This window comes from Oncorhynchus tshawytscha, linkage group LG01, assembly GCF_018296145.1.
Source record: "Oncorhynchus tshawytscha isolate Ot180627B linkage group LG01, Otsh_v2.0, whole genome shotgun sequence".
Taxonomy (NCBI): domain Eukaryota; kingdom Metazoa; phylum Chordata; class Actinopteri; order Salmoniformes; family Salmonidae; genus Oncorhynchus; species Oncorhynchus tshawytscha.
In genome coordinates this window covers 28,600,449-28,624,868 of record NC_056429.1, presented here as the reverse complement: position 1 = coordinate 28,624,868, position 24,420 = coordinate 28,600,449, and the positions used below count along the sequence as shown (strand labels likewise).

General features: G+C 43.1%; 1 protein-coding gene across 1 annotated transcript; it reads right to left on the bottom strand.

Moving 5' to 3' along the window:
• Positions 1 to 1,748: 1,748 nt before the first annotated feature.
• Positions 1,749 to 23,877, bottom strand: dhcr24 (24-dehydrocholesterol reductase). Its single transcript, XM_024418348.2, has 9 exons — positions 23,363 to 23,877; positions 10,475 to 10,630; positions 10,282 to 10,387; positions 7,007 to 7,125; positions 4,006 to 4,269; positions 3,724 to 3,867; positions 3,085 to 3,282; positions 2,676 to 2,854; positions 1,749 to 2,552 (listed from the first exon to the last, which is right to left on the bottom strand). The coding sequence occupies exons 1-9, from the start codon at positions 23,591 to 23,593 to the stop codon at positions 2,399 to 2,401; spliced, it is 1,551 nt and encodes a 516-aa protein (XP_024274116.1). The 5' UTR covers positions 23,594 to 23,877; the 3' UTR covers positions 1,749 to 2,398.
• Positions 23,878 to 24,420: the final 543 nt, after the last annotated feature.

Here is a 24,420-nt window from a genome sequence, read left to right as displayed (position 1 = left end):
CCTGTTGGCACAGTAAGGGACTGCAGTTTAGGCGGTGCCCCTGGTGGCACAGTAAGGGATTGCATTTAGGTGCTGCCCCTTGTGACACAAGCGAGGGACTGTAGTTTTGATAGCACCTCTGGTTTCACAGGGGGTATTGGCCAGACTCAGTCTGGCTCTCATGCCGGACATGAGGACACCTTAGGCCAAGGAGGCAGTGGTAGCTCCATGGAGCTGCCAAGGAGGCAGTGGTAGCTCCATGGAGTCCCCTTCAGCATGACAGGGCAGCAGGTTGACTGCTTCAATGGGGTGGTCGGCTTTGGCTTGGCCTCCTTTGGGCTGAAGGAGGCTGAGATTTAGAAGACAGCAAGGTGGCTGCCTCAGGGCGGGAAGGTGGCGTAGCAAACAGTGCCTGAAAGTGGGTCCATGAACCTACAGAACAGCAGACTCTATAGAGGAGCTACAGAAGAAACCAGGCAGAGTGAGAGGAGTGTGTGACAGCAGAGTAGAGAGGTTCAAAAACGCACGGGTACCACAACACACACAGGTAAAACATTACACCACTAGAGGGCAAGAGAACACAATATGTTATACTCAGTACACTGGACGATATGCCCATGGTAATACCATGTTAAAAGCAGGTATCAACTGGCTACAATCATTCAAGGTAGATTAGATTTGGATCAATCTTTCTCTGTGATGCTCAAAGCGCCTTACTCCGTCTCAACATATGTGTGCACAGAGCTGGATGCCAGGCACTGGTTGCTATGGTAAAGGGAGTGTTGGGCAGCGCTGGAGAAGAGGGCGGGGTCAAATGGAGCACCCATAATGCACCTCAGCTCCCCGGTAACATACAGACACTAAAATCACACCCTTTACATCCTGGCTCACACACACAATCTCCCACCATCACAGACACACCTTAGAACATATTAAACTGCGAGTGACCACCACCAAACGTTTTCTCTCTAGCGTGCAGAAGTGTATGAACCTTACTCCAAGGGAGTACCCTGGTGTGTATATGGGGTTTGGAGAGGAGCTGTGTCGTCATGAGACGCAGAACCCCGGTGTGTTTGGAATGTTGGATCAGTACCCAGACGTTCCAGAATCTACCACAGTACTCCGTCCCAATGCCCTCAACCTGCCGCGAGTACCCTAACCGTTGACCCCTAACCCTGTCCCAATGCGCTCCAAACATTCTAGGTAACCTGTAACATCCAACCCGACCCAAATGGTAGAAGAATGATTAATACCCTTCTCCCCGTTTATTTGTCCTCTCCATCGCTCTCTCCTCAATGTTCCTAGTCCCGTGCACTTCTCTGAGTCACACCCCTTCCTCTCCTCTACCCCCCGTTAAACCTAACCCTTCACCTCTAACCATGACCCCTGTATTCCTTTCCTCTCCTCCAATCAGAGCACCGTTGGTTCTGGTTGTTATGACATTGCAGAAAAGGTGTGGAGTAAGACTGACAATGGCCACACCTTCTCCTTTGAGCACTCACAGTAACACACACACACAGTGATACCCGACCTGAAACGATAGAGACCTTTCTCTGACAGAGCTTGTGCGTTTCAGGGAGAGTTTCCTGGTGCCGCCCAGAAGGAACGCCTTGATGACAGCTGCAAAGGCACACAGCATACACACAAGCAGCACGCCCCAGACTTAGGATTCAACCATCAGATTCCAAAGTTTTGTTTTTCAACTATACTCAAATCTATATTGATCAATATAAGATGTCTATGTTTGGTACCGTAGAAAGTAGTAGAGATTTACTGTTGACAAATCAAACTTTATTATCATACATCAACAAAAACATTTATGTGGACAAAAGCAGTGACGTCCTTTCTCTCTGAACACACACACACACGGACTGAGAACAGGTGACTGTTCTTCCACAAGCCAGAGGAAAATGTGATGGGATTAAACACTACAGATGACGTGCGAACCAATAATCATCAGATGAGTTTAAGGCGGAGTGATGTGATCACAGTGGACACAAAGAAACATGCTCCATATGTCAGGATAGATTCTAAACACATGATAAAGGGAAGAGCAGACTGGATATGTGTTGTATAACAGGCAGAGGGCATTACATCATTAAAGCCACAGTCTGTAAGATGTCCAGTCATTTGAACTAAGGAAATATACCCCTTGATAGTCAAATTAAGGAATGTTAAAACAAACAAATGACAGCACAGGTCTCTCCTAGGGTTATGAGCTAGAGGCTGGTGTTGGGGTTAGGGGTCAGAGGTTAGACGTCAAAACAGGCAAGTGTTAGGGCTGTGTTTGCTTCATCAGCACATTCACATTCAGTGGAATTAACCATACAAACAGGATGAGAACATGGTGCAAACACTCCTTAAAGGCTCTCATCTTCATATTGTTGCTGGTAGAGTTGAAAGGATCAGAGGTTAGAGGTCAGTGTCGTGCAGCTTTGCAGATCTTGTCGTAGACCTCGGGGAAAGCGTCCTGACAGCCAAGCTCCTTCCTCAGACGGTGATACAACGTCCCGTCAAACATCTCCCAGAACTCACTGCGCTCCATGTACACATCAGCATACAGCATCTGGAACCTGGAGACACACACACATCATCACAATCTGAACCCTAACTCCCTACTCTCTATTCCCTGTTGGGGTGCGTGTGTGTAAGGGTTGGTATATTTGTGTGTAACGTGTGTGTGTTTAGAAACTCACCCGTGAACCTCTCTGACAAACTGCTCCAGCTGTCTACACGAGGCTTTAGCCTGGAAGTGTTTAACTCCGGGTTCTCCATACGCTCCGATGTCCACATACAGCTCTGCCTCCTCACCTTTAGGATGAACCATCCCCCGGCCCGGGGGGAGCATGAACGGACACAACCACAGAGGGTACACCTGCAGGGAGGGACATACCAACTCGGTCACACCCCTACAACGAGACATACCAACTCGGTCACACCCCTACAACGAGACATACCAACTCAGTCACACCCCTACAACGAGATATACTGCACCAACTCAGTCACACCCTTAAAACGAGATCTACCAACTCAGTCACACTTGAGTTTGTCTAATTTATTAGGGTATATGTTACGCTGTGGAATCATGCAAAGTATGTGTCTTACGTGGATGTCCTGGTGGAAGCGTGCGATAGCGGTCTGGATGTGCTTCATGGGGACCAGCATGTCCTGGACAACATGGTGCTGTTCATACAGCTGTCTGATGGTCTCTCCCTGGGTCAGCTTCAACAGAGAGATCTTAGGAGGAACCATCCAGCCAAACAACCACCGGAACACTGGGTGGTTACCAAACGGGATGATGTCCTGGAGACACACATTCATGTGAACAGGAATCAGCTTTCCAGCAGTGCAGTGGTGTCCAGTACATTTCAGAACGTTTAGCTATTGTAATGTACGCCCTACAGACCACGACCCTCAATAAGGATAGAATATCAGGAAGCTGTAAAACTGCCTCCTTACCCATCCTCTCCCCCCAACAACAACATCCTCTGTCTGCCAGAAAAAAACTACATTATTTATAACATCATTTAAGGTTAGGAAAGAAACAATTACCAGCAAACCACACATGACTTCCTAATAGCAGTGTGTGTGTGCATGCATTAGGGAGACTAATGCATGAGCTGGGGGAGAATATGATGACATGCTGAAATCTGCAGGATAAAAGGGTCACTCTGTATCATCTGTCTAATGCATTGTGTGTGTGTGTGTGTGTGTGTGTGTGTGTGTGTGTGTGTGTGTGTGTACCTGGAGCTCCCAGAAGATGGATCGTGTGTGTCTGTGGTAGTAGTGGCGAAGAGGGATGTACTCTACTGCTTTCTTGTTCTCTGTCAAGTATCTCTCAACGTGCTTGAAGAACCAAGGCTTATAGTGCAGGCCGATCCGGTTGATCTGAAACACACACACATACACACACACACACACACACACAGAGGAGGGATATGGTTAGATCTTGCAGACAGACAGCACTCTCCTCCTCGCTTGTCCTTCTGTGTACCCGGTCATTCTTTCTCGCTTTCCCTCTCTCACCTTGTCGGGTTCAGCGGTGTCAGTCATAGTGCCAGTCATGATAACAGCTTCATCCAGTGAGTACTGCAGTCCTTCTACAAATGTGTTGTTCTTGTCCTCAGACGCCTCACTGAACCGACGGCAGATGTTCTCCAGCCCTCTGATTGGCTCATACTGCAAACGAACCCACAACCTCGCAGGGACAATCTTTATTTCCGCGGCAACCAGGAACCCCAGAGTTCCACAGGACCAAGGAACCGCGTGGAACAGGTCAGAATTCTCCTCCTGTTAGAGAACACAAACACACAGAACAACAGTTCCCCTCCTGTAAGAGAGACACACAGCAGAGGACAGAAACAATCCTCCTCCTTTCTAACTCTTTCCTTCGCTCTCTCTTGTTGTACTGTGAAACCTTTGTTTCCAGATTAGCTTTAGCTAGGTGTTGGCTTGTGTTTACTAATGGATTGGAGGTCTGTAGTATTACTCTGTTAGTTATAGAACTGGAGGTCTGTAGTATTACTCTGTTAGTTATAGAACTGGAGGTCTGTAGTATTACTCTGTTAGTTATAGAACTGGAGGTCTATAGTATTACTCTGTTAGTTATAGAACTGGAGGTCTGTTAGTTATTAGGTCTATAGTATTACTCTGTTATAGAACTGGAGGTCTGGTCTTAGTTATTAACTGGAGGTCTAGTTAGTTATAGAACTGGAGGTCTGTAGTATTACTCTGTTAGTTATAGAACTGGAGGTCTGTAGTATACTATGTTAGTTATAGAACTTGAGGTCTGTAGTATTACTCTGTTAGTTATAGAACTAGAGGTCTGTAATATTACTCTGTTATAGAACTGGAGGTCTGTAGTATTACTCTGTTATAGAACTGGAGGTGTTTAGTATTACAATGTTAGTTATATAACTGGAGGTCTGTAGTATTACAATGTTAGTTATAGAACTGGAGGTCTGTAGTATTACTCTGTTATAGAACTGGAGGTGTTTAGTATTACAATGTTAGTTATAGAACTGGAGGTCTGTAGTATTACTATGTTAGTTATAGAACTGGAGGTCTGTAGTATTACTATGTTAGTTATAGAACTGGAGGTAGAACTGGAGGTGTAGTATTACTCTGTTATAGAACTGGAGGTGTTTAGTATTACAATGTTTGTAATGTTAGTTATAGAACTGGAGGTCTTACTCTGTTATAGAACTGGAGGTCTGTAGTATTACTATGTTAGTTATAGAACTGGAGGTCTGTAGTATTACTATGTTAGTTATAGAACTGGAGGTCTGTAGTATTACTCTGTTATAGAACTGGATGTTAGTTATAGAACTGGAGTATTACTCTGTTATAGAACTGGAGGTCTGTAGTATTAGTATAGAACTGGAGGTCTGTAGTATTACTCTGTTAGTTATAGAACTGGAGGTCTGTAGTATTACTAGTATTACTATGTTAGTTATAGAACTGGAGGTCTGTTATAGAACTAGGTCTTAGTATTCTGTTATAGAACTGGAGGTCTGTAGTATTACTATGTTAGTTATAGAACTGGAGGTCTGTAGTATTACTCTGTTATAGAACTGGAGGTCTGTAGTATTACTATGTTAGTTATAGAACTGGAGGTCTGTAGTATTACTATGTTAGTTATAGAACTGGAGGTCTGTAGTATTACTATGTTAGTTATAGAACTGGAGGTCTGTAGTATTACTCTGTTATAGAACTGGAGGTCTGTAGTATTACTCTGTTAGTTATAGAACTGGAGGTCTGTAGTATTACTATGTTAGTTATAGAACTGGAGGTCTGTAGTATTACTCTGTTAGTTATAGAACTCTGTTAGTTATAGAACTGGAGGGTCTGTAGTATTACTATAGTTATAGAACTGGAGGTCTGTAGTATTACTATGTTATACTAGGTCTGTAGTATTACTATGTTAGTTATAGAACTGGAGGTCTGTAGTATTACTCTGTTAGTTATAGAACTGGAGGTCTGTAGTATTACTATGTTAGTTATAGAACTGGAGGTCTGTAGTATTACTCTGTTGTTATAGAACTGGAGGTCTGTAGTATTACTATGTTAGTTATAGAACTGGAGGTCTGTAGTATTACTCTGTTATAGAACTGGAGGTCTAGTATGTTAGTTATAGAACTAGGTCTGTGTTAGTTACTAGGTCTGTAGTAACTGGAGGTCTGTAGTATTACTCTGTTAGTTATAGAACTGGAGGTCTGTCTGTAGTATTACTATGTTAGTTATAGAACTGGAGGTCTGTAGTATTACTACTGTTATAGAACTGAAGGTCTGTAGTATTACTCTGTTAGTTATAGAACTGGAGGTCTGTAGTATTACTATGTTATAGAACTGTAGAGGTCTGTAGTGTTTACTATGTTAGTTATGGAACTGGAGGTCTGTAGTATTACTATGTAGAACTGGAGGTCTGTAGTATTACTATGTTAGTTATATAACTGGAGGTCTGTAGTATTACTCTGTTAGTTATAGAACTGGAGGTCTGTAGTATTACTATGTTATAGAACTGGAGGTCTGTAGTATTACTATGTTAGTTATATAACTGGAGGTCTGTAGTATTACTCTGTTAGTTATAGAACTGGAGGTCTGTAGTATTACTATGTTATAGAACTGGAGGTCTGTAGTATTACTATGTTAGTTATATAACTGGAGGTCTGTAGTATTACTCTGTTAGTTATAGAACTGGAGGTCTGTAGTATTACTATGTTATAGAACTGGAGGTCTGTAGTATTACTATGTTAGTTATAGAACTGGAGGTCTGTATTATTACTATGTTAGTTATAGAACTGGAGGTCTGTAGTATTACTCTGTTAGTAATAGAACTAGAGGTCTGTAGTATTACTCTGTTAGTAATAGAACTAGAGGTATGTAGTATTACTCTGTTAGTAATAGAACTAGAGGTATGTAGTATTACTCTGTTAGTAATACTACAGACCTCCAGTTGTATAACTAACATAGTCTCCGACTACAAGGTTCTCTCAAAGAGTCAAACAGTAAAGAGAGCTATGCTCACCTCAGTACAGCGGACCAGGCTGCCATCAGCCAGCACCAGCTCAAAGGCAACACAGATGTGCTGGAAGAGTCCATAGATATGAGAGGACGACTCAATACCTGTACCCATCACAAGACCTCCTAGAGAGAGAGAGAGGAGAGAGAGAGGAGTAGGCTTGATTATTTAGTAAAAAATAGGGGAATAGTATTTTTTAAATATAACTTTCATTTAACTAGGAACGTCAGTTAATTAAGAAGATTATTTTCTGAATCATCCTATTTTTTTGTTTTTCTTATAATGTTGGAATCAATTAGCATAGCGTATATTGTTGCTTGCATGTACTATGAATGCTCCTTACAGTATGTTACTGATAAGCATGTAACGATTATTATTATGTGATATGGACGTGCACTGACAAGGTATTTGTCAAATGCTGTTTATTCTGACGGTTCATAGAAAACAGAATAATAACAATCTGTAAAAAATATAAAACAAATAATAATAACAACAACATAGAACAGCACAGGACAACAAAAACAACACTGACAAAAGTGAGGACTTCGGGGAACTCAATACCCTCACAGGTGAAAAAGAAGAGAGAAGGGTAAACACAGAGCAGGAAACAGAGAGCAGGAAACAGTTCCTCGGTTGTGTGTGTGTGTGTGTGTGTGTGAGAGAGAGAGAGTCTCTGTGGAAATCCAGATTAATCTACAGCGTGCTGATGGGAAAACATTAAGCTGTTGATCTAACATTCATGGATCTGTAAAACCATTATGGAATCTGATCCAGGGGCGCTGTGCACTTCCGAAACCATTTCCTCTGAGTTTCACCTTCGGAACTCTACCATCTATAAACCATGTATCATCCAATCCAATAAGAGAGTGTGATGGTTATCACAACCCAAAATAACAACCCTGTGATTGATGATATGCCATGGAAATGCTAAACTACAGAGAAGTATACTACAATCAATGAGTTAGCCAGCTAACTTTGATAAACAACCAGAAATAACTACTGATGTTTGGGTCCAACCTCTTAAGTATCTGACCCTTTTTTTCAATTTTCACCTAAAATAACACACACAAATCTAACTGCCTGTAGCTCAGGACTTGAAGCAAGGATATGCATATTCTTGATACCATTTGAAAGGAAACACTTTGAACTTTGTGGAAATTTTAAACGAATGTTGGAGAATATAACACATTAGATCTGGTAAAAGATAATACAAACGAAAAAACATGAGTTTTTAATATTTTTTTCCTCTTTTCCCATCATCTTTGAAATGCAAGAGAAAGGCCATCATATAATATTGCAGTTTAGGCGCAATTTAGATTTAGCAGTGTGTGTGCAAAGTTTCAGATTGATCCAGTGAAGCCTTAATATACTGGACAATATTTTGTATCAAGTCTGCCCAAATGTCCAGAATTGGTCAATTGATACATTTTCAAGTACATAACTATAGAGAACATACAAAATAAGAGTTTACACACTCCAGGGAATGTCATACATGATAGATAATTAGCTTATACACTAACTGGCACACATCTAGATGGCCAGGTGGGATGGGTGTGGAGCCAGAGACAGCAGGGGTTCAAACTGTAGATCCCAGTTCCTACATTTGAATATAGAAATTGATTTTATCAAACAAAACTATGCTACATTTTATCTCTGGGACCCTCAGGATGACAAATCAGAGCAAGAGTACTGAATGTAAGTACATTATTTACATTCAGAGGTGAATGTATCAAACCAGTTGCTGGGATAAGTTTTTTGTTGTTGTGCACTCTCCTCAAACAATAGCATGATATTTTTTCACTGTAATATCTACTGTAAATTGGACAGTGCAGTTAGATTAACAAGAATTTAAGCTTTCTGACCATATAAGACATGTCTATGTCCTGAGACATTTTCTTGTTACTTAAATCGTCATGCTAATCACATTAGCGCACGTTAGCTCAACCGTCCCAGCAGATTAAGAAAGCTAAACATAGATATGTGTTTTTGGTTGTTGAGAGAATTAGACCATGCATATTTCACACTCATCTTTTAAAAAAATAAAAGGTTATTTCAGAATATTTGCCTTCGTAGTATACCCCTCTGGGTGACAATTTGACAGTCGTTGTATAGGACAACAACATATCCCACCATACACTGAGTGTACAAAACATTACGAACACCTGCTCTTTCCATGACATAGACTGACCAGGTGAAAGCCTTGATCCCTTATTGATGTCACTTGTTAAATCCACTTCAAATCAGTGTAGATTTGGATTGTTTTTCAAGTTGGCTGGATGCCCTTTAGCTGGTGGACCATTCTTGATATTCACGGGAAACTGTTGAATGTGAAATAGCCAGCAGCGGTACAGTGACACAAACCGGTGCGCCTGGCAACTACTACCATAGCCCGTTCAAAGGCAATTAAATATTTTGTCTTGCCCATTCACCCTCTGAATGACACACATACACAATCCATGTCTCAGTTGTCTCAAGACTTAAACATTCTTCTTTAACCGTTCTCCTCCCCTTCATCTACATTGATTGAAGTGGATTTAACAGGTGACATCAATAAGGGATCATACAGTAGCGTTCACCTGGATTCACCTGGTCAGTATCATGGAAAGATCAGTGTATATACTAGAGCTGGGCGATATGGACAAAATTCCATATTGCGATAAATTGCCTGAAATGATGCGATAACGATAAATAGAACGATCATTTTATAACATTAATGTGTACCACAGGTTTTTTTATTACCCTTTAAAATACTACTACTAGTTTGATTGTTGTACTTATCTTTAAACTTCAGCATCATATCATGAGCGTGTTTAGAGAACAACAATCAAAAAAAAATCTAGCATATAACATAGCCATACAACAATATATACTACATTATAACCCCAAACCATATACCTAAGCAATAAGGCACCTCAGGGATTTGTGGTATATGGCCAATATACCACGGCTAAGGGCTGTTCTTAAGCCTGACACAACATGGAGTGCCTGGATACAGCCCTTAGACGTGGTATATTGGCCATATACCGCAGACCCCCGAGGTGCCTTATTACTATTATAAACTGGTTAGCAATGTAATTAGAGCAGTAAAAATACATGTTTTGTCATACCTGTGGTATACGGTCTGATATACCACAGCTGTCAGCCAATCAGCATTCAGGGCTCGAACCACCCAGTTTATAAAATAATACCATACATACCACCACACAATATAACCTGAGCCATATACAACCAATATATGAGGATGATATGCAGATGATATGGTAACGAGATGCGTAGCGTACCGACAGTGAGGTCGTCCAGTTCTGGCAGCACAGGCAGAGTCCAGCCCAGGGAGTTGAGGAGAGCAGTTATCTGGCCCATGTTGACCAGGGGCTCCACACGAACCACCTGTTATACATGCACATGTCCAGGTCATACGGGTTTACACACACACTTTTATATACAGAGCTACAGTGTGTGTGTTTGATCTCCTACCTGTCTCTGTGTGTCCACCTCCAGTATGTCCATCATGTTGATCATGATGTTCTTATTGGTCTTCTTGTATTTCCCCACTCTGAGAGAGACAGTCAGCCAGCCTGGACGACCTGTACACATGTGGGTTTTCCCCCCCTCCTTCCTCCATTCGCGCACCTGCAACACACAGACAGTATTATACTGTAGATTGATTAAGCTCAATTTATTCGTAAATTGCACACAAGGTCCTACCAAAATGGGAGCCAATCTTGCAACACTAACAGTTAACTAGTCCAACGCTATAACCACCTGCCTCTCGTTGCACTCCACGAGGAGACTGCCTGTTACGCAAATGCAGTAAGCCAAGGTAAGTTGCTAGCTAGCATTAAACTTATCTTATAAAAAACAATCAATCAATCATAATCACTAGTTATAACTACACATGGTTGATGATATTACTAGTTTATCTAGTGTGCCCTGCGTTGCATATAATCGATGCAACGCTGGGGGATGATTTAACAAAAGCGCATTTGCGAAAAAAGCACAATCGTTAGACGACTGTACCTAACCATAAACATCAATGCCTTTCTTAAAATCAATACACAGAAGTATATTTTTTTAAACCTGCATATTTAGCTAAAAGAAATCCAGGTTAGCAGGCAATATTAACCAGGTGAAATTGTGTCACTTCTCTTGCACGCAGAGTCAGAACTAACAACAAAAAAAAAAAAAAAACGTTATTCAAGTTCTTTAATTTATAAAGAAAAACCTAAAACAGTCCCATCTGGTGCAAACACAAAGACAGGAACAATCACCCACAAACACACAGTGAAACCCAGGCTACCTAAATATGGTTCCCAATCAGAGACAATGACTAACACCTGCCTCTGATTGAGAACCATATCAGGCCAGACATAGAAATAGACAAACAAGACATCCAACATAGAATGCCCACTCAGATCACACCCTGACCAACCAAAACAGAAACATACAAAGCAAACTATGGTCAGGGTGTGACAAATATTTAAACTTAGGGATGCCACCCGTTAGATAAAATACCGTAACGGTTCCGTATTTCACTGAAATAATAAATGTTTTGTTTTCGAAATTATAGTTTCCGGATTCGACCATATTAATGACCAAAGGCTCGTATTTCTGTGTGTTATTATGTTATAATTAAGTCCATGATTAGTTATTTGACAGAGCAGTCTGACTGAGCGATGGTAGGCAGCAGCAGGCTCTTAAGCATTCATTCAAACAGCACTTTAGTGCATTTTGCCAGCAGCTCTTCACAACCACATCGCTGTTTATGACTTCAAGCCTATCAGCCTAATGGCTGTTGTAACCGATGTGAAATGGCTAGCTAGTTAGCGGGGTGTGCGCTAATAGCGTTTCAAACGTCACCCGCTCTGAGACTTGGAGTGGTTGTTCCCCTTGCTCTGCATGGGTAACGCTGCTTCGAGTGTGGCTGTTGTCTATGTGTTCATGGTTCGAGCCCAGGTAGGGGCGAGGAGAGGGATGGAAGCTATACTGTTACACTGGCAAAGGTATATGAAATACAAATGGTATAGAGAGAAATAGTCCTACAAATACTATATTAACTACAACCTAAAAACCTCTTACCTTGGAATATTGAAGTGTCATGTTAAAAGGAACCACCAACTTTCAAATGTTCTCATGTTCTGAGCATGTTCTGAGCTCAAACATTAGCTTTTTTACATGGCACATATTGCACTTTTACTTCTCCAACACTTTGTTTTTGCATTATTTAAACCAAATTGAACATGTTTCATTATTTATTTGAAGCTAAATTTATTTTTATTGATGTATTATATTAAGTTAAAATAAGTGTTAATTCAGTATTGTTGTAATTGTCATTATTACAAATAAACAAATAAAAATCGGCCGATTAATCAGTATCGGCCTTTTTTGGTCCTCCATTAATCGGTATCGGCATTGAAAAATCATAATCGCGCGACCTCTTGTTAGCACAGCTGAAAACTGTTGTCCTGATTAAAGAAGCAATAAAACTGGCCTTCTTTAGACTAGTTGAGTATCTGGAGCATCAGCATTTGTGGGTTCGATTACAGGCTCAAAATGGCCAGAAACAAAGAACTTTCTTCTGAAACTCATCAGTCTATTCTTGTTCTGAGAAATGACAGCTATTCCATGTGAGAAATTGAAGATCTCGTACAACGCTGTGTACTACTCCCTTCACAGAACAGCGCAAACTGGCTCTAACCAGAATAGAAAGAGGAGTGGGAGGCACCGGTGCACAACTGAGCAAGAGGACAAGTACGTTAGAGAATCTAGTTTGAGAAACAGACGCCTCACAAGTCCTCAACTGGCAGCTTCATTAAATAGTACCCACAAAACACCAGTCTCAACGTCAACAGTGAAGAGGCGACTCCGGGATGCTGGCCTTCTAGGCAGAGTTCCTCTGTCCAGTGTCTGTGTTCTTTTGCCCATCTTAATCTTTTATTTTTATTGGTCAGTCTGAGATATGGCTTTTCTTTGCAACTCTGCCTAGACCAGCTTCCGGAGTTGCTTCTTCACTGTTGACGTTGAGACTGGTTATTACACAATGGTTATTATGGCCAAACAGTTATATTTTGTTTCATCAGACCAGAGGACATTTCTCCAAAAAGTACTTTGTCCCCATGTGTAGTTACAAAGCGTAGTCTGGATTTTTTAATGGCGGTTTTGGAGCAGTGGCTTCTTCCTTGCTGAGCGGCCTTTCAGGTTATGTCTACATAGGACTCGTTTTACTGTGGATATAGATACTTTTGTACCGGTTTCCTCCAGCATCTTCACAAGGTCCTATCAACGGGACATATCCTACCAACAGGGCAAGTGCACCGGCAAGATAGAACAGTTCACTCTGGTAAGACGGTGGGGGGGGTGGGGTATCCACACTACTTGCCTAGAGAGTTTTCAGCTATACCTCACCCAGAGGTGGCGGTCCTTGTGGCCGGATACTTTAATGCAGGGAAACTTAAATCATTTCTACCAAATTTCTATCAACATGTTAAATGTGCAACCAGAGAGAAAAAAATTCTAGCTCACCTGTACTCAGCACACAGAGACGCGTACAAAGCTCTTCCTCACCCTCCATTTGGTAAATCCGACCAGAACTCTATCCTCCTGATTCCTGCTTACATGGAACAATTAAAGCAGGAAGCACCAGTGACTTGGTCTATAAAAAAGTGGTCAGATGAAGCAGATGCTAAACTACAGGACTATTTTGCTAGCACAGACTGGAACATGTTCCGGGATTCTTCCGATGTACACCACATCAGTCACTGGCTTTATCAATTAGTGCATTGAGGACATCGTCCCCACAGTGACTGTACGTACATACCCCAACCAGAAGCCATGGATTACAGGCAACATTCGCACTGAACTAAAGGGTAGAGCTGCCGCCTTCAAGGTGTGGGACTCTAACCCGGAAGCTTACAAGAAATCCTGCTATGCCCTGTGATGAACCATCAAACAGGCAAAGCATCAATACAGGGTAAGATTGAATCATACTACACCAGCTCCGATGCTCGTCTTATGTGGCAGGGCTTGCAAACTATTACAGACTAAAAAAGGAAGCACAGCCACGAGCTGCCCAGTGACACGAGCCTACCAGACGAGCTACATCACTTCTATGCTGGCTTCGAGGCAAGCAACACTGAGGCATGCATGAAAGCATCAACTGTTCTGAACGACTGTATGATCACGCTCTCCGTAGCCGACATGAGTAAGACCTTTAAACAGGTCAACATACACAAGGCTGCGGGCCCAGACGGATTACCAGGACGTGTGCGCCGGGCATGTGCTGACCAACTGGCAGGTGTCTTCACTGACATTTTCAACATGTCCCTGATTGAGTCTGTAATACCAACATGTTTTAAGCAGACCACCATAGTGCCTGTGCCCAAAAACACTAAGGTAACCTGCCGTGGCGGATGTGTTGTTATCTACCCTCACCACCTGGGGGCGGCCCGTCGGGAAGTTCAGGATCCAGTTACAGAAGGTGTTTAGTCCCAGGATCCTTAGCTTAGTGATTAGCTTTGAGGGTACTATGGTGTTGAACTCTGAGCCATAGTCAATGAATAGCATTCTCACATAAGTGATCCTTTTGTCCAGGTGGAAAAGGGCAGTGTGGAGTGCAATCTGCGGATCTTTTTGGGCAGTATGCAAATTGGAGTGGGTCCAGGGCTTCTGGGATGAGGGTGTTGATGTGAGCCATGACCAGCCTTTCAAAGCACTTCATGGCTACAGATGTGAGTCCTACGGGTCTGTAGTCATTTAGGCAGGTTACCTTAGTGTTTTTGGGCACAGGCACTATGGTGGTCTGCATGTTGGTATTACAGACTCGAACAGGGAGAGGTTGAAAATGTCAGTGAAGACACTTGCCAGTTGGTCAGCGCATGCTCGCAGTACACATCCTGGTAATCCGTCTGACCCTGCGGCCTTGTGTATGTTGACATGTTTAAAGGTCTTACTCACATTGGCTGCGGAGAGCGTGATCATGCAGTCTTCCAGAACAGCTGGTGCTCTCATGCATGTTTCAGTGTTATTTGCCTCAAAGCGAACATAGAAGTAGTTTAGCTCGTCTGGTAGGCTCGTGACTGGGTAGCTCTCGGCTGTGCTTCCCTTTGTAGTCTAATGGTTTGCAAGCCCTGCCACATCCGACGAGCGTCAGAGCCGGTGTAGTATGATTAGATCTTATTCCTGTATTGACGCTTTGCGTCATTGAAGCTTTGTGGTAAGGTGTTGGGACTGCTGTTGGAACAGCTTTATGTAAGCCCTAACAGTTTGTGTGCACCATGTGTCACCGTTATAGTGCAATTAATGTATTGTTTAGTGTTGTGGCTTTGCTGGCATGCATCCCACTTTTTGTTTTTTTTTACACCAAGATTTACATGCTAAAATCGCCCAATTGTTAAAGCCGTACTCCTGCTTTTCCCTGTAAATTAATCCCTACAGAACATAACACATGGGAAATACAATACCTGATACCATGATGAAATGCTGAGCTCCCAGAATACACTCACACACTGCCACACATTCCGAGATCTACGCAGTGAACCCTGCAAAGTTTGTTATCCATTCCCAAATCCCTTGTTCTTTCCAAAATCCCTTTAGGAAGAGGGGGATTAAGGTCCCTCACCCCAGGAATTTCACAGCACAGTCACACACATAAAATGTATTATAATTTGATCTGTTATCATCTGGTGTTATCAGGGATCTGTGTTTAGGAACACACGCACGCATGCACGCATCTGGGGTTGTTATCAGGAACCTGTGTGAAGGTCCAGATAACATAACATGTTAGAATTTAGACTGTAATAGCACTGCACAAGTTATCAATTAATAGGCCTTTACATGTAGGGTAGTAGAGTAGAGGCTAGAGGTCGACCGATTATGTTTTTCAACTCCGATACCGATTATTGGAGGACCCAAAAAAACCAATGCTGATTAAATCGGCCGATTTATTTATATATATATTTATATATATGTAATAATGACAATTACAACAATAATGAATGAACACTTCTTTTAACTTAATATAATACATCAATAAAATCTATTTAGTCTCAAATAAATAATGAAACATTTTCAATTTAATTTAAATAAAGTAAAAACTAAGTGTTGGAGAAGAAAGTAAAAGTGTTACGGTTTTCTAGGTGTGAAGGATAGTCGGACCAAAATGCAGCGTGTAGATTGCGATCCATGTTTAATGAACAACGTGAAACACGAATAAACACAAAACAAAGAACGTAACGAAAACCGAAACAGCCTATACTTGTGTAAATAAATAAAGAGATAGGAACAACGACACTAAGGACAATCACCCACGACAAACTCAAAGAATATGGCTGCCTAAATATGGTTCCCAATCAGAGACAACGATAAACACCTGCCTCTGATTGAGAACCACTCCAGACAGCCATAGACTTTGCTAGATAACCCCACTAGCTACAATCCCAATACATACACACCAAAACACCAAGACAAAACACACCACAATACAAAAACCCCATGCCACACCCTGGCCTGACCCAATACATGAAGAAAAACACAAAATACTTAGACCAGGGCGTGACAGAACCCCCCTAAGGTGCGGACTCCCAAACGCACCTCAAAACAATAGGGAGGGTCCGGGTGGGCGTCTGTCCATGGTGGCGGCTCCGGCGCGGGACGTGGAACCCACTCAGTCAATGTCTTAGTCCCCTCTCCTCGAGTCCCTGGATAGTCCACCCTCGCCGCCGACCATGGCCTAGTAGTCCTCACCCAGAAACCCACTGGACTGAGGAGCAGATCGGGACTGAAGGACAGCTCGGGACTGAGGGGAAGCTCGGGAGTGAGGGGAAGCTCGGGAGTGAGGGGAAGCGCGGGAGTGAGGGGAAGCTCGGGAGTGAGGGGAAGCTCGGGAGTGAGAGAAAGCTCGGGAGTGAGAGAAAGCTCGGGAGTGAGAGAAAGCTCGGGAGTGAGGCAGGCTCGGGAGTGAGGAGAACCAGATCCTGGCTGGGAGTGAGAGAAGCTCGGGAGTGAGAGATCCTGGCTCAGGCAGGTAGGTAGATCTACCAGATCCTGGCTGGCTGGTGGTCTCAGCAGATCCTGGCTGACTGGCAGATCCTGGCTGACTGGCGGATCTGGCCGATCTGGCGGATCCTGGCCGACTGGCAGTTCTGGCAGATCCCTGGCGGATCTGGAAGAGTCTGGCTGACTGGCAGATCTGGAAGAGTCTGGCTGACTGGATCAGATCTGGCAGATCTGGAAGAGTCTGGCTGACTGGCAGATCTGGAAGAGTCTGGCAGAGTCTGGCTGACTGGCAGAGTCTGGCTGACTGGCAGATCTGGAAGAGTCTGGCTGACTGGCGGATCTGGAAGAGTCTGGCTGACTGGCGGATCTGGAAAAGTCTGGCTGACTGGCGGATCTGGAAGAGTCTGGCTGACTGGCGGATCTGGAAGAGTCTGGCTGACTGGCGGATCTGGAAGAGTCTGGCTGACTGGCGGATCTGGAAGAGTCTGGCTGACTGGCGGATCTGGAAGAGTCTGGCTGACTGGCGGATCTGGAAGAGTCTGGCTGACTGGCGGATCTGGAAGAGTCTGGCAGATCTGGAAAAGTCTGGCCGACTGGCGGATCCTGGCAGACTGAAAGATCTGGCTGCTCCATGCTGACTGGCGGCTCTGGCTGCTCCACGCTGACTGGCGGCTCTGATTGCTCCATGTAGGCTGACAGCTCTGGCGGCTTCTTACAGACTGGCAGCTCTGGCGGCTCCGTGCAGACTGGCAGCTCCTTGCAGACTGGCAGCTCCTTGCAGACTGGCAGCTCTGGCTGCTCCATGCAGACTGACAGCTCTGGCTGCTCTATGCAGACTGACAGCTCTGGCTGCTCCATGCAGGCTGGCAGCTCTGGCTGCTCCATGCAGGCTGGCAGCTCTGGCTGCTCCATGCAGGCTGGCAGCTCTGGCTGCTCCATGCAGGCTGGCAGCGCTGAACAGGCGGGAGACTCCAGCAGCGCTGTAGAGGAGAAAGGCTCCGGCAGCGCTGAACAGACGGGAGACTCTGGCAGCGCAGGAGAGGAGAAAGGCTCCGGCAGCGCTGAAGAGGCAAGGCGCACTGTAGGCCTGATGCGTGGTGCTGGTACTGGTGGTACTGAACCGAGAACACGCACAGGAAGCCTGGTGCGGGGAGCTGCTACCGGAGGGCCGGAGTGTGGAGATGGCACAGGATGGGCTAGACCGTGAAGGCGTACTGGAGATCTTGAGAGCAGTGCTGGCACAGGACGTGCAAGGCTAGGGATGTGCACAGGAGGCCTGGTGCGTGAGGCTGGCACCAACTTCACCAGCCGACTAACACGCACCTCAGGACGAGTATGGAGCGCTAATCCAGGTGCCATCAAATCCCCAACACGTTCCGTCGGGCGAATTCCATGCAAAAGCACCAACACAGCAACTCCCTCATTTCTCTCTCCTCCAATTTCCCCATTAACTCCTTCACAGTCTCTGTTTCGCTCACCTCCAACACCGGCTCTGGTTCTGGTCTCCTCCTTGGCTCCTCACGATAAACAGGGAGAGTTGGCTCAGGTCTGACTCCTGACTCTGCCACACTCCCTGAGCCCCCCAATACATTTTTGGGGCTGATTCTCAGGCTTCCTTCCGAGTCGCCGTGCTGCCTCCTCATACCGGCGCCTCTCCGCTTTCGCCGCCTCCAGTTCTTCTTTGGGGCGGCGATATTCTCCAGGCTGAGCCCAGGGTCCTTCTCCGTTTAGGATTTCCTCCCATGTCCAGAAATCCTTAGAGCGCATCTCCTCTTTGGGCTGCTCCTGCCTGTTGACACGCTGCTTGGTCCGTTGGTGGTGGGTGATTCTGTTACGGTTTTCTAGGTGTGAAGGATAGTCGGACCAAAATGCAGCGTGTAGATTGCGATCCATGTTTAATGAACAACGTGAAACACGAATAAACACAAAACACTACAAAACAAAGAACGTAACGAAAACCGAAACAGCCTATACTTGTGTAAATAAATAAAGCGATAGGAACAACGACATTAGGGACAATCACCCACGACAAACTCAAAGAATATGGCTGCCTAAATATGGTTCCCAATCAGAGACAACGATAAACACCTGCCTCTGATTGAGAACCACTCCAGACAGCCATAGACTTTGCTAGATAACCCCACTAGCTACAATCCCGATACATACACACCAAAATACCAAGACAAAACACACCACAATACAAAAACCCCATGCCACACCCTGGCCTGACCCAATACATGAAGAAAAACACAAAATACTTAGACCAGGGCGTGACAAAAAGTGCAATATGTGCCATGTAAAAAAGCTAACGTTTAAGTTCCTTGCTCAGAATATGAGAACATATGAAAGCTGGTGATTCCTTTTAACATGAGTCTTCAATATTCCCAGGTCATGAAGTTTTAGATTGTAGTTATTATAGGATTATTTCTCTCTATACCATTTGTATTTCATATACCATTGACTATTGGATGTTCTAATAGGTACTTTAGTATTGCCAGCCTAATCTCGGGAGTTGATAAAGTTGAAGTCATAAACAGCGCAATGCTTGAAGCATTGCGAAGAGCTGCTGGCAAACGCAGTAAAGTGCTGTTTGAATGAAAGCTTACGAGCCTGCTGCTGCCTACCACCACTCAGTCAAACTGCTCTATCAAATCAGACTTAATTATAATATAATAACACACAGAAATACGAGTCTTAGGTCATTAATATGGTCAAATCCGGAAACTATCGTTTCGAAAACAAAACGTTTATTCTTTCAGGGAAATACAGAACCATTCCGTATTTTATCTAATGGGTGGCATCCATAAGTCTAAATATTGCTGTTAGATTGCACAACCTTCAATGTTGTCATAATTACGTAAAATTCTGGCAAATTAGTTCGCAATGAGCCAGACGGCCCAAACTGCTGCATATACCCTGACTCTGTTGCACAGAATGCAAGAGAAGTGACACAATTTCCCTAGTTTAATATTGCCTGCTAACCTGAATTTCTTTCAACTAAATATGTAGGTTTAAAAAAATATACTTCTGTGTATTGATTTTAAGAAAGACATTGATGTTTATATGGTTAGGTACATTCGTGCAACGATTGTGCTTTTTTCGTACATGTGTTTGTTAAATCACCCGTTTGCCGAAGTAGGCTATGATTCAATGATAAATTAACAGGCACCGCATCAATTACAGTACACTTACAGTACACTTCAACTATGACAGACAAAATGAGAAAAAAAATCCAGAAAATCACATTGTAGGATTTTTAATGAATTTATTTGCAAATTATGGTGGAAAATAAGTATTTGGTCACCTACAAACAAGCAAGATTTTGGCTTTCACAGACCTGTAACTTCTTCTTTAAGAGGCTCCTCTGTCCTCCACTCGTTACCTGTATTAATGGCACCTGTCCCAGAATCCCTGTCCACAACCTCAAACAGTCATACTCCAAACTCCACTATGGCCAAGACCAAAGAGCTGTCAAAGGACACCAGAAACAAAATTGTAGACCTGCACCAGGCTGGGAAGACTGAATCTGCAATAGGTAAGCAGCTAGGTTTGAAGAAATCAACTGTGGGAGCAATTATTAGGAAATGGAAGACATACAAGACCACTGATAATCTCCCTCGATCTGGGGCTCCACCCAAGATCTCACCCCGTGGGGTCAAAATGACCACAAGAATGGTGAGCAAAAATCCCAGAACCACACAGGGGGACCAAGTGAATGACCTGCAGAGAGCTGGGACCAAAGTAACAAAGCCTACCATCATCAAGGGCATTGAAGATGAAACGTGGCTGGGTCTTTCAGCATGACAATTATCCCAAACACACCGCCCGGGCAACGAAGGTGTGGCTTCGTAAGAAGCATTTCAAGGTCCTGGAGTGGCCTAGCCAGTCTCCAGTTCTCAACCCCATAGAACATCTTTGGAGGGAGTTGAATGTCCATGTTGCCCAGCAACAGCCCCAAAACATCACTGCTCTAGAGGAGCTCTGCATGGAGGAATGAGCCAAAATACTAGCAACAGTGTGTGAAAACCTTGTGAAGACTTACAGAAAACATTTGACCTCTGTTATATACCCTTTGTTGGCAATGACAAAGTATTGAGATAAACTTTTGTTATTGACCAAATACTTATTTTCCACCATAATTTGCAAATTCATTAAAAATCCTACCATTTTTTTCCCTCATTTTGTCTGTCATAGTTCAAATGTACCTATGATGAAAATTACAGGCCTCTCATCTTTTTATGTGGGAGAACTTGCACAATTGGTGGCTGACTAAATACTTTTTTTGCCCCACTGTATATGCAACGCAGGACAAGCTAGATAAACTAGTCATATCATCAACCATGTGTAGTTAAGATTGATTGTTTTTTTTAAAGATATGTTTAATGCTAGCTAGCACCTTACCTTGGCTCCTTGCTGCACTTGCATAACAGGTAGTCAGCCTGCCACGCAGTCTCCTCGTGGAGTGCAATGTAATCGGCCATGATCGATGTCCAAAAATGCTGATTACTGAATGTTATGAAAACTTGAAATCTTCCCTAATTAATTGGCCATTCTGATTAATCAGTCGACCTCTAGTAGAGGCCCAACCGGCCACCAGATGGCACTATCTTGTTTAATCTGAGTTTGACTTCAATGTGCTCAGCTGGCTATGCAATTGTTTTTCCCAGCGACCGGCTCATACATAAAACATCCTTCATTCAGGCTGCAAAGGCGTCGGTTTCCTCAACTCGATTTAATGGTCCATGGACCTAAAAGAACTGGGAAAATATGTGTACTGTCTTAATAAAACAATATTTTCCCCCACCATGCTAGAATGGCCAATGCTACATCCTGATGTTGCTGCACTGTGTTCAGGCAGGGGTAAACAACAGACTGCTGCAACCTGATTGTCTAAACGCGGTGTGCAACATCTGGAAATGTTGATTGTTTTATTAAGACAGTAGGCCTACGCATATTTGCTTGCGATATGGCTTTCAAAACATATGGCCCTTATCTTTCATCAGTGAGAAACAATACTTCAAATAAAAAAGATAACTACTACAGCTAGTGTTTGCACAGATCCATTCAGCTATGGGTGTGTCCATCCGACGAAACGACACTTCTGCTACACTTCCTGAGTTACACTTACACACATGCTAGATAACTAATTAGCACAGTTGGTCGCCTCGTCTTCCGTCTGTTTTCCTTAAACAAGCGCTGTAGCATGCAGACACGGCCGTGTAGGAACACTAACCCTATCAAGGCGTGTATCAATATAAACTTTTTTTAATGATTTCTCGCTGATATGAAAGATAAGGTCCTTATGCTTCCATAACTGTACAGCAAGCGATGCATATTAATGTTCAGACCGAGCATCAGGGATCTTAACAAAACTCCCCCCTACAGAAGACACCTTCGTCCAATGACTCTAATGTGTAATGGAATGGAATTGAGAGTCCTGATCAATGACATTTGAATTAAACCAGATCAAAGTACAGTATGGTGACCAAATTCTGAAAAATCACTGTTGCTTCTAGTTTGATAACGTTTGATCATAAAGTTACTGGTCCCCTCCCCCATGTCAAACACTTTGATTCAGGAGGCGGGATTATTAAGGGGTTAAGGTGACATCACCCTAACCCTCATTTTAATACACCAATGATAACATGATGTTCTCTTACCTAATCTAAATAAGTACCACTTTGTAACCAACATTGAAGAAGGCGTGTTTGTAGAGGGGCGTAGTTTATATAGCTAGATAGCTACTCTACTTGTGCCTACAGTAGGGTGTCAGCAAATATATTTAAATGTTTACCCTATTTATCTCTGGCAAAGATACTTACATGTTTCCCCTTTCATTTGTGTCTGGTGTTAGCTAGTTACTGGCTACCTAGGGCTTCAGCCAGCATGGAAGAAAAGGGGGAGGGCCGTTCAAAACCCTGACGCAGTTGTCAAGTCAACACATCAGTCAGTGTTGCAGACATGCCAAACGGGAGATGTATATAAAAAAAAAAAGTTGACATCATTGATGCAATTTCAATGTTGTTTGAGTTGCTTTGTGTATCACCAAATTTTCTTGATGATTATTGCAACACTGAATCCAAGTTGCTTGACATAGGCGTTTTATAGCTGTCAGTCAAGGCAAGCTCATGAATTTAAGCTCTCTGCCCACTCACACTGTCTTTTCAAACTTCCTGGTAGTTAGTCATTTTCTAAAATACATTTCCACTCCTATCCAAAACAAATATTATGGGTGATATTTTAGTCACACAAGAGGCTATTTTACATGGGAATCAGAATGACTGTTCGGGGCCTTTAATATTAACAATTTATTTAAATAGAGTATAATCACAGGAGTGCATACATAATTGATATTCAGCCTCGTGTTCTTACTTGTCTCTGGATGTTCCGTACGCGCTGGTCGTGCTGTTTAGGCGCGGAACACATCTTGAAGATGAGCCACGCGCGCAGGTAATAATACACATCAAATATGACTGAGAGCGGCAGCAGAAACAGACAGACGAATATCCATCTCTGATGAACGATCACGTAGTCTAAGCCTTTCACCTTGATCCACAACAGAAATAGTACTACCAGTCCACCAAGATACAGCAACGGATCCATTTTTACCGCTCTGTTGGTCTACTTGGCCTGATGATGGTCCAATGGGACTTTTCCAGAGAGAAAATCCCTTCTAGGAACAATCGATCTTCTATGACCTTTAGTTGGGAGCAAGCGATGCAAGATTAAAAAGCTTCTGCTTTTAAAATCCAACACAGAATGTTTATGCCAACACGTGCACACACATAAATTCAAACAACCTTAAACACATAGATAGGTGTGTACATTTTGAAGTTAGAATCCAGCCACTCCTGTCGTTCTCTCTGATATGCGAGTCTGGCTGGGTGGTCGGTTTACCCCGCCTCTGGCCGGTGCTCATTGGCGAACAATGCGTCAATCGGGATAACTCCAGTTGCATGTCGGCGCGCTTCGTCCAATCAGAGAGCAGAAAGCTCGTCACACCATTCACCCCCTGCTCATGCCTTCATTAACATACAACAGTTAGGTAATACATGATATAAATCAATAAAACGTTGTAAAAACAAATAAAATAATTTAAAACTAGGCCTACAGTATTTCAATATCCTATTATATGCATGATACAATTATTAAACTATATGAAAAATATAGGCTATATTAATTCAACTATAAACTATTATAACTTCCATATAATTACAATAGTAGTTATTGCGATCATATAGCCAGGAAATAAAACTATACCAATAAAACAGGTAATAAAACTACATTGATTATTAGGATACATGAAACCCTAACCAATGAAAAGAAATGTAATGTGTGAATACAGTGCGAATACATCCTTAAATATCCATAGTTAACTATTAGTCTGAAATCAAACTAAATAAATAATACCATATACCCTATCCATACAG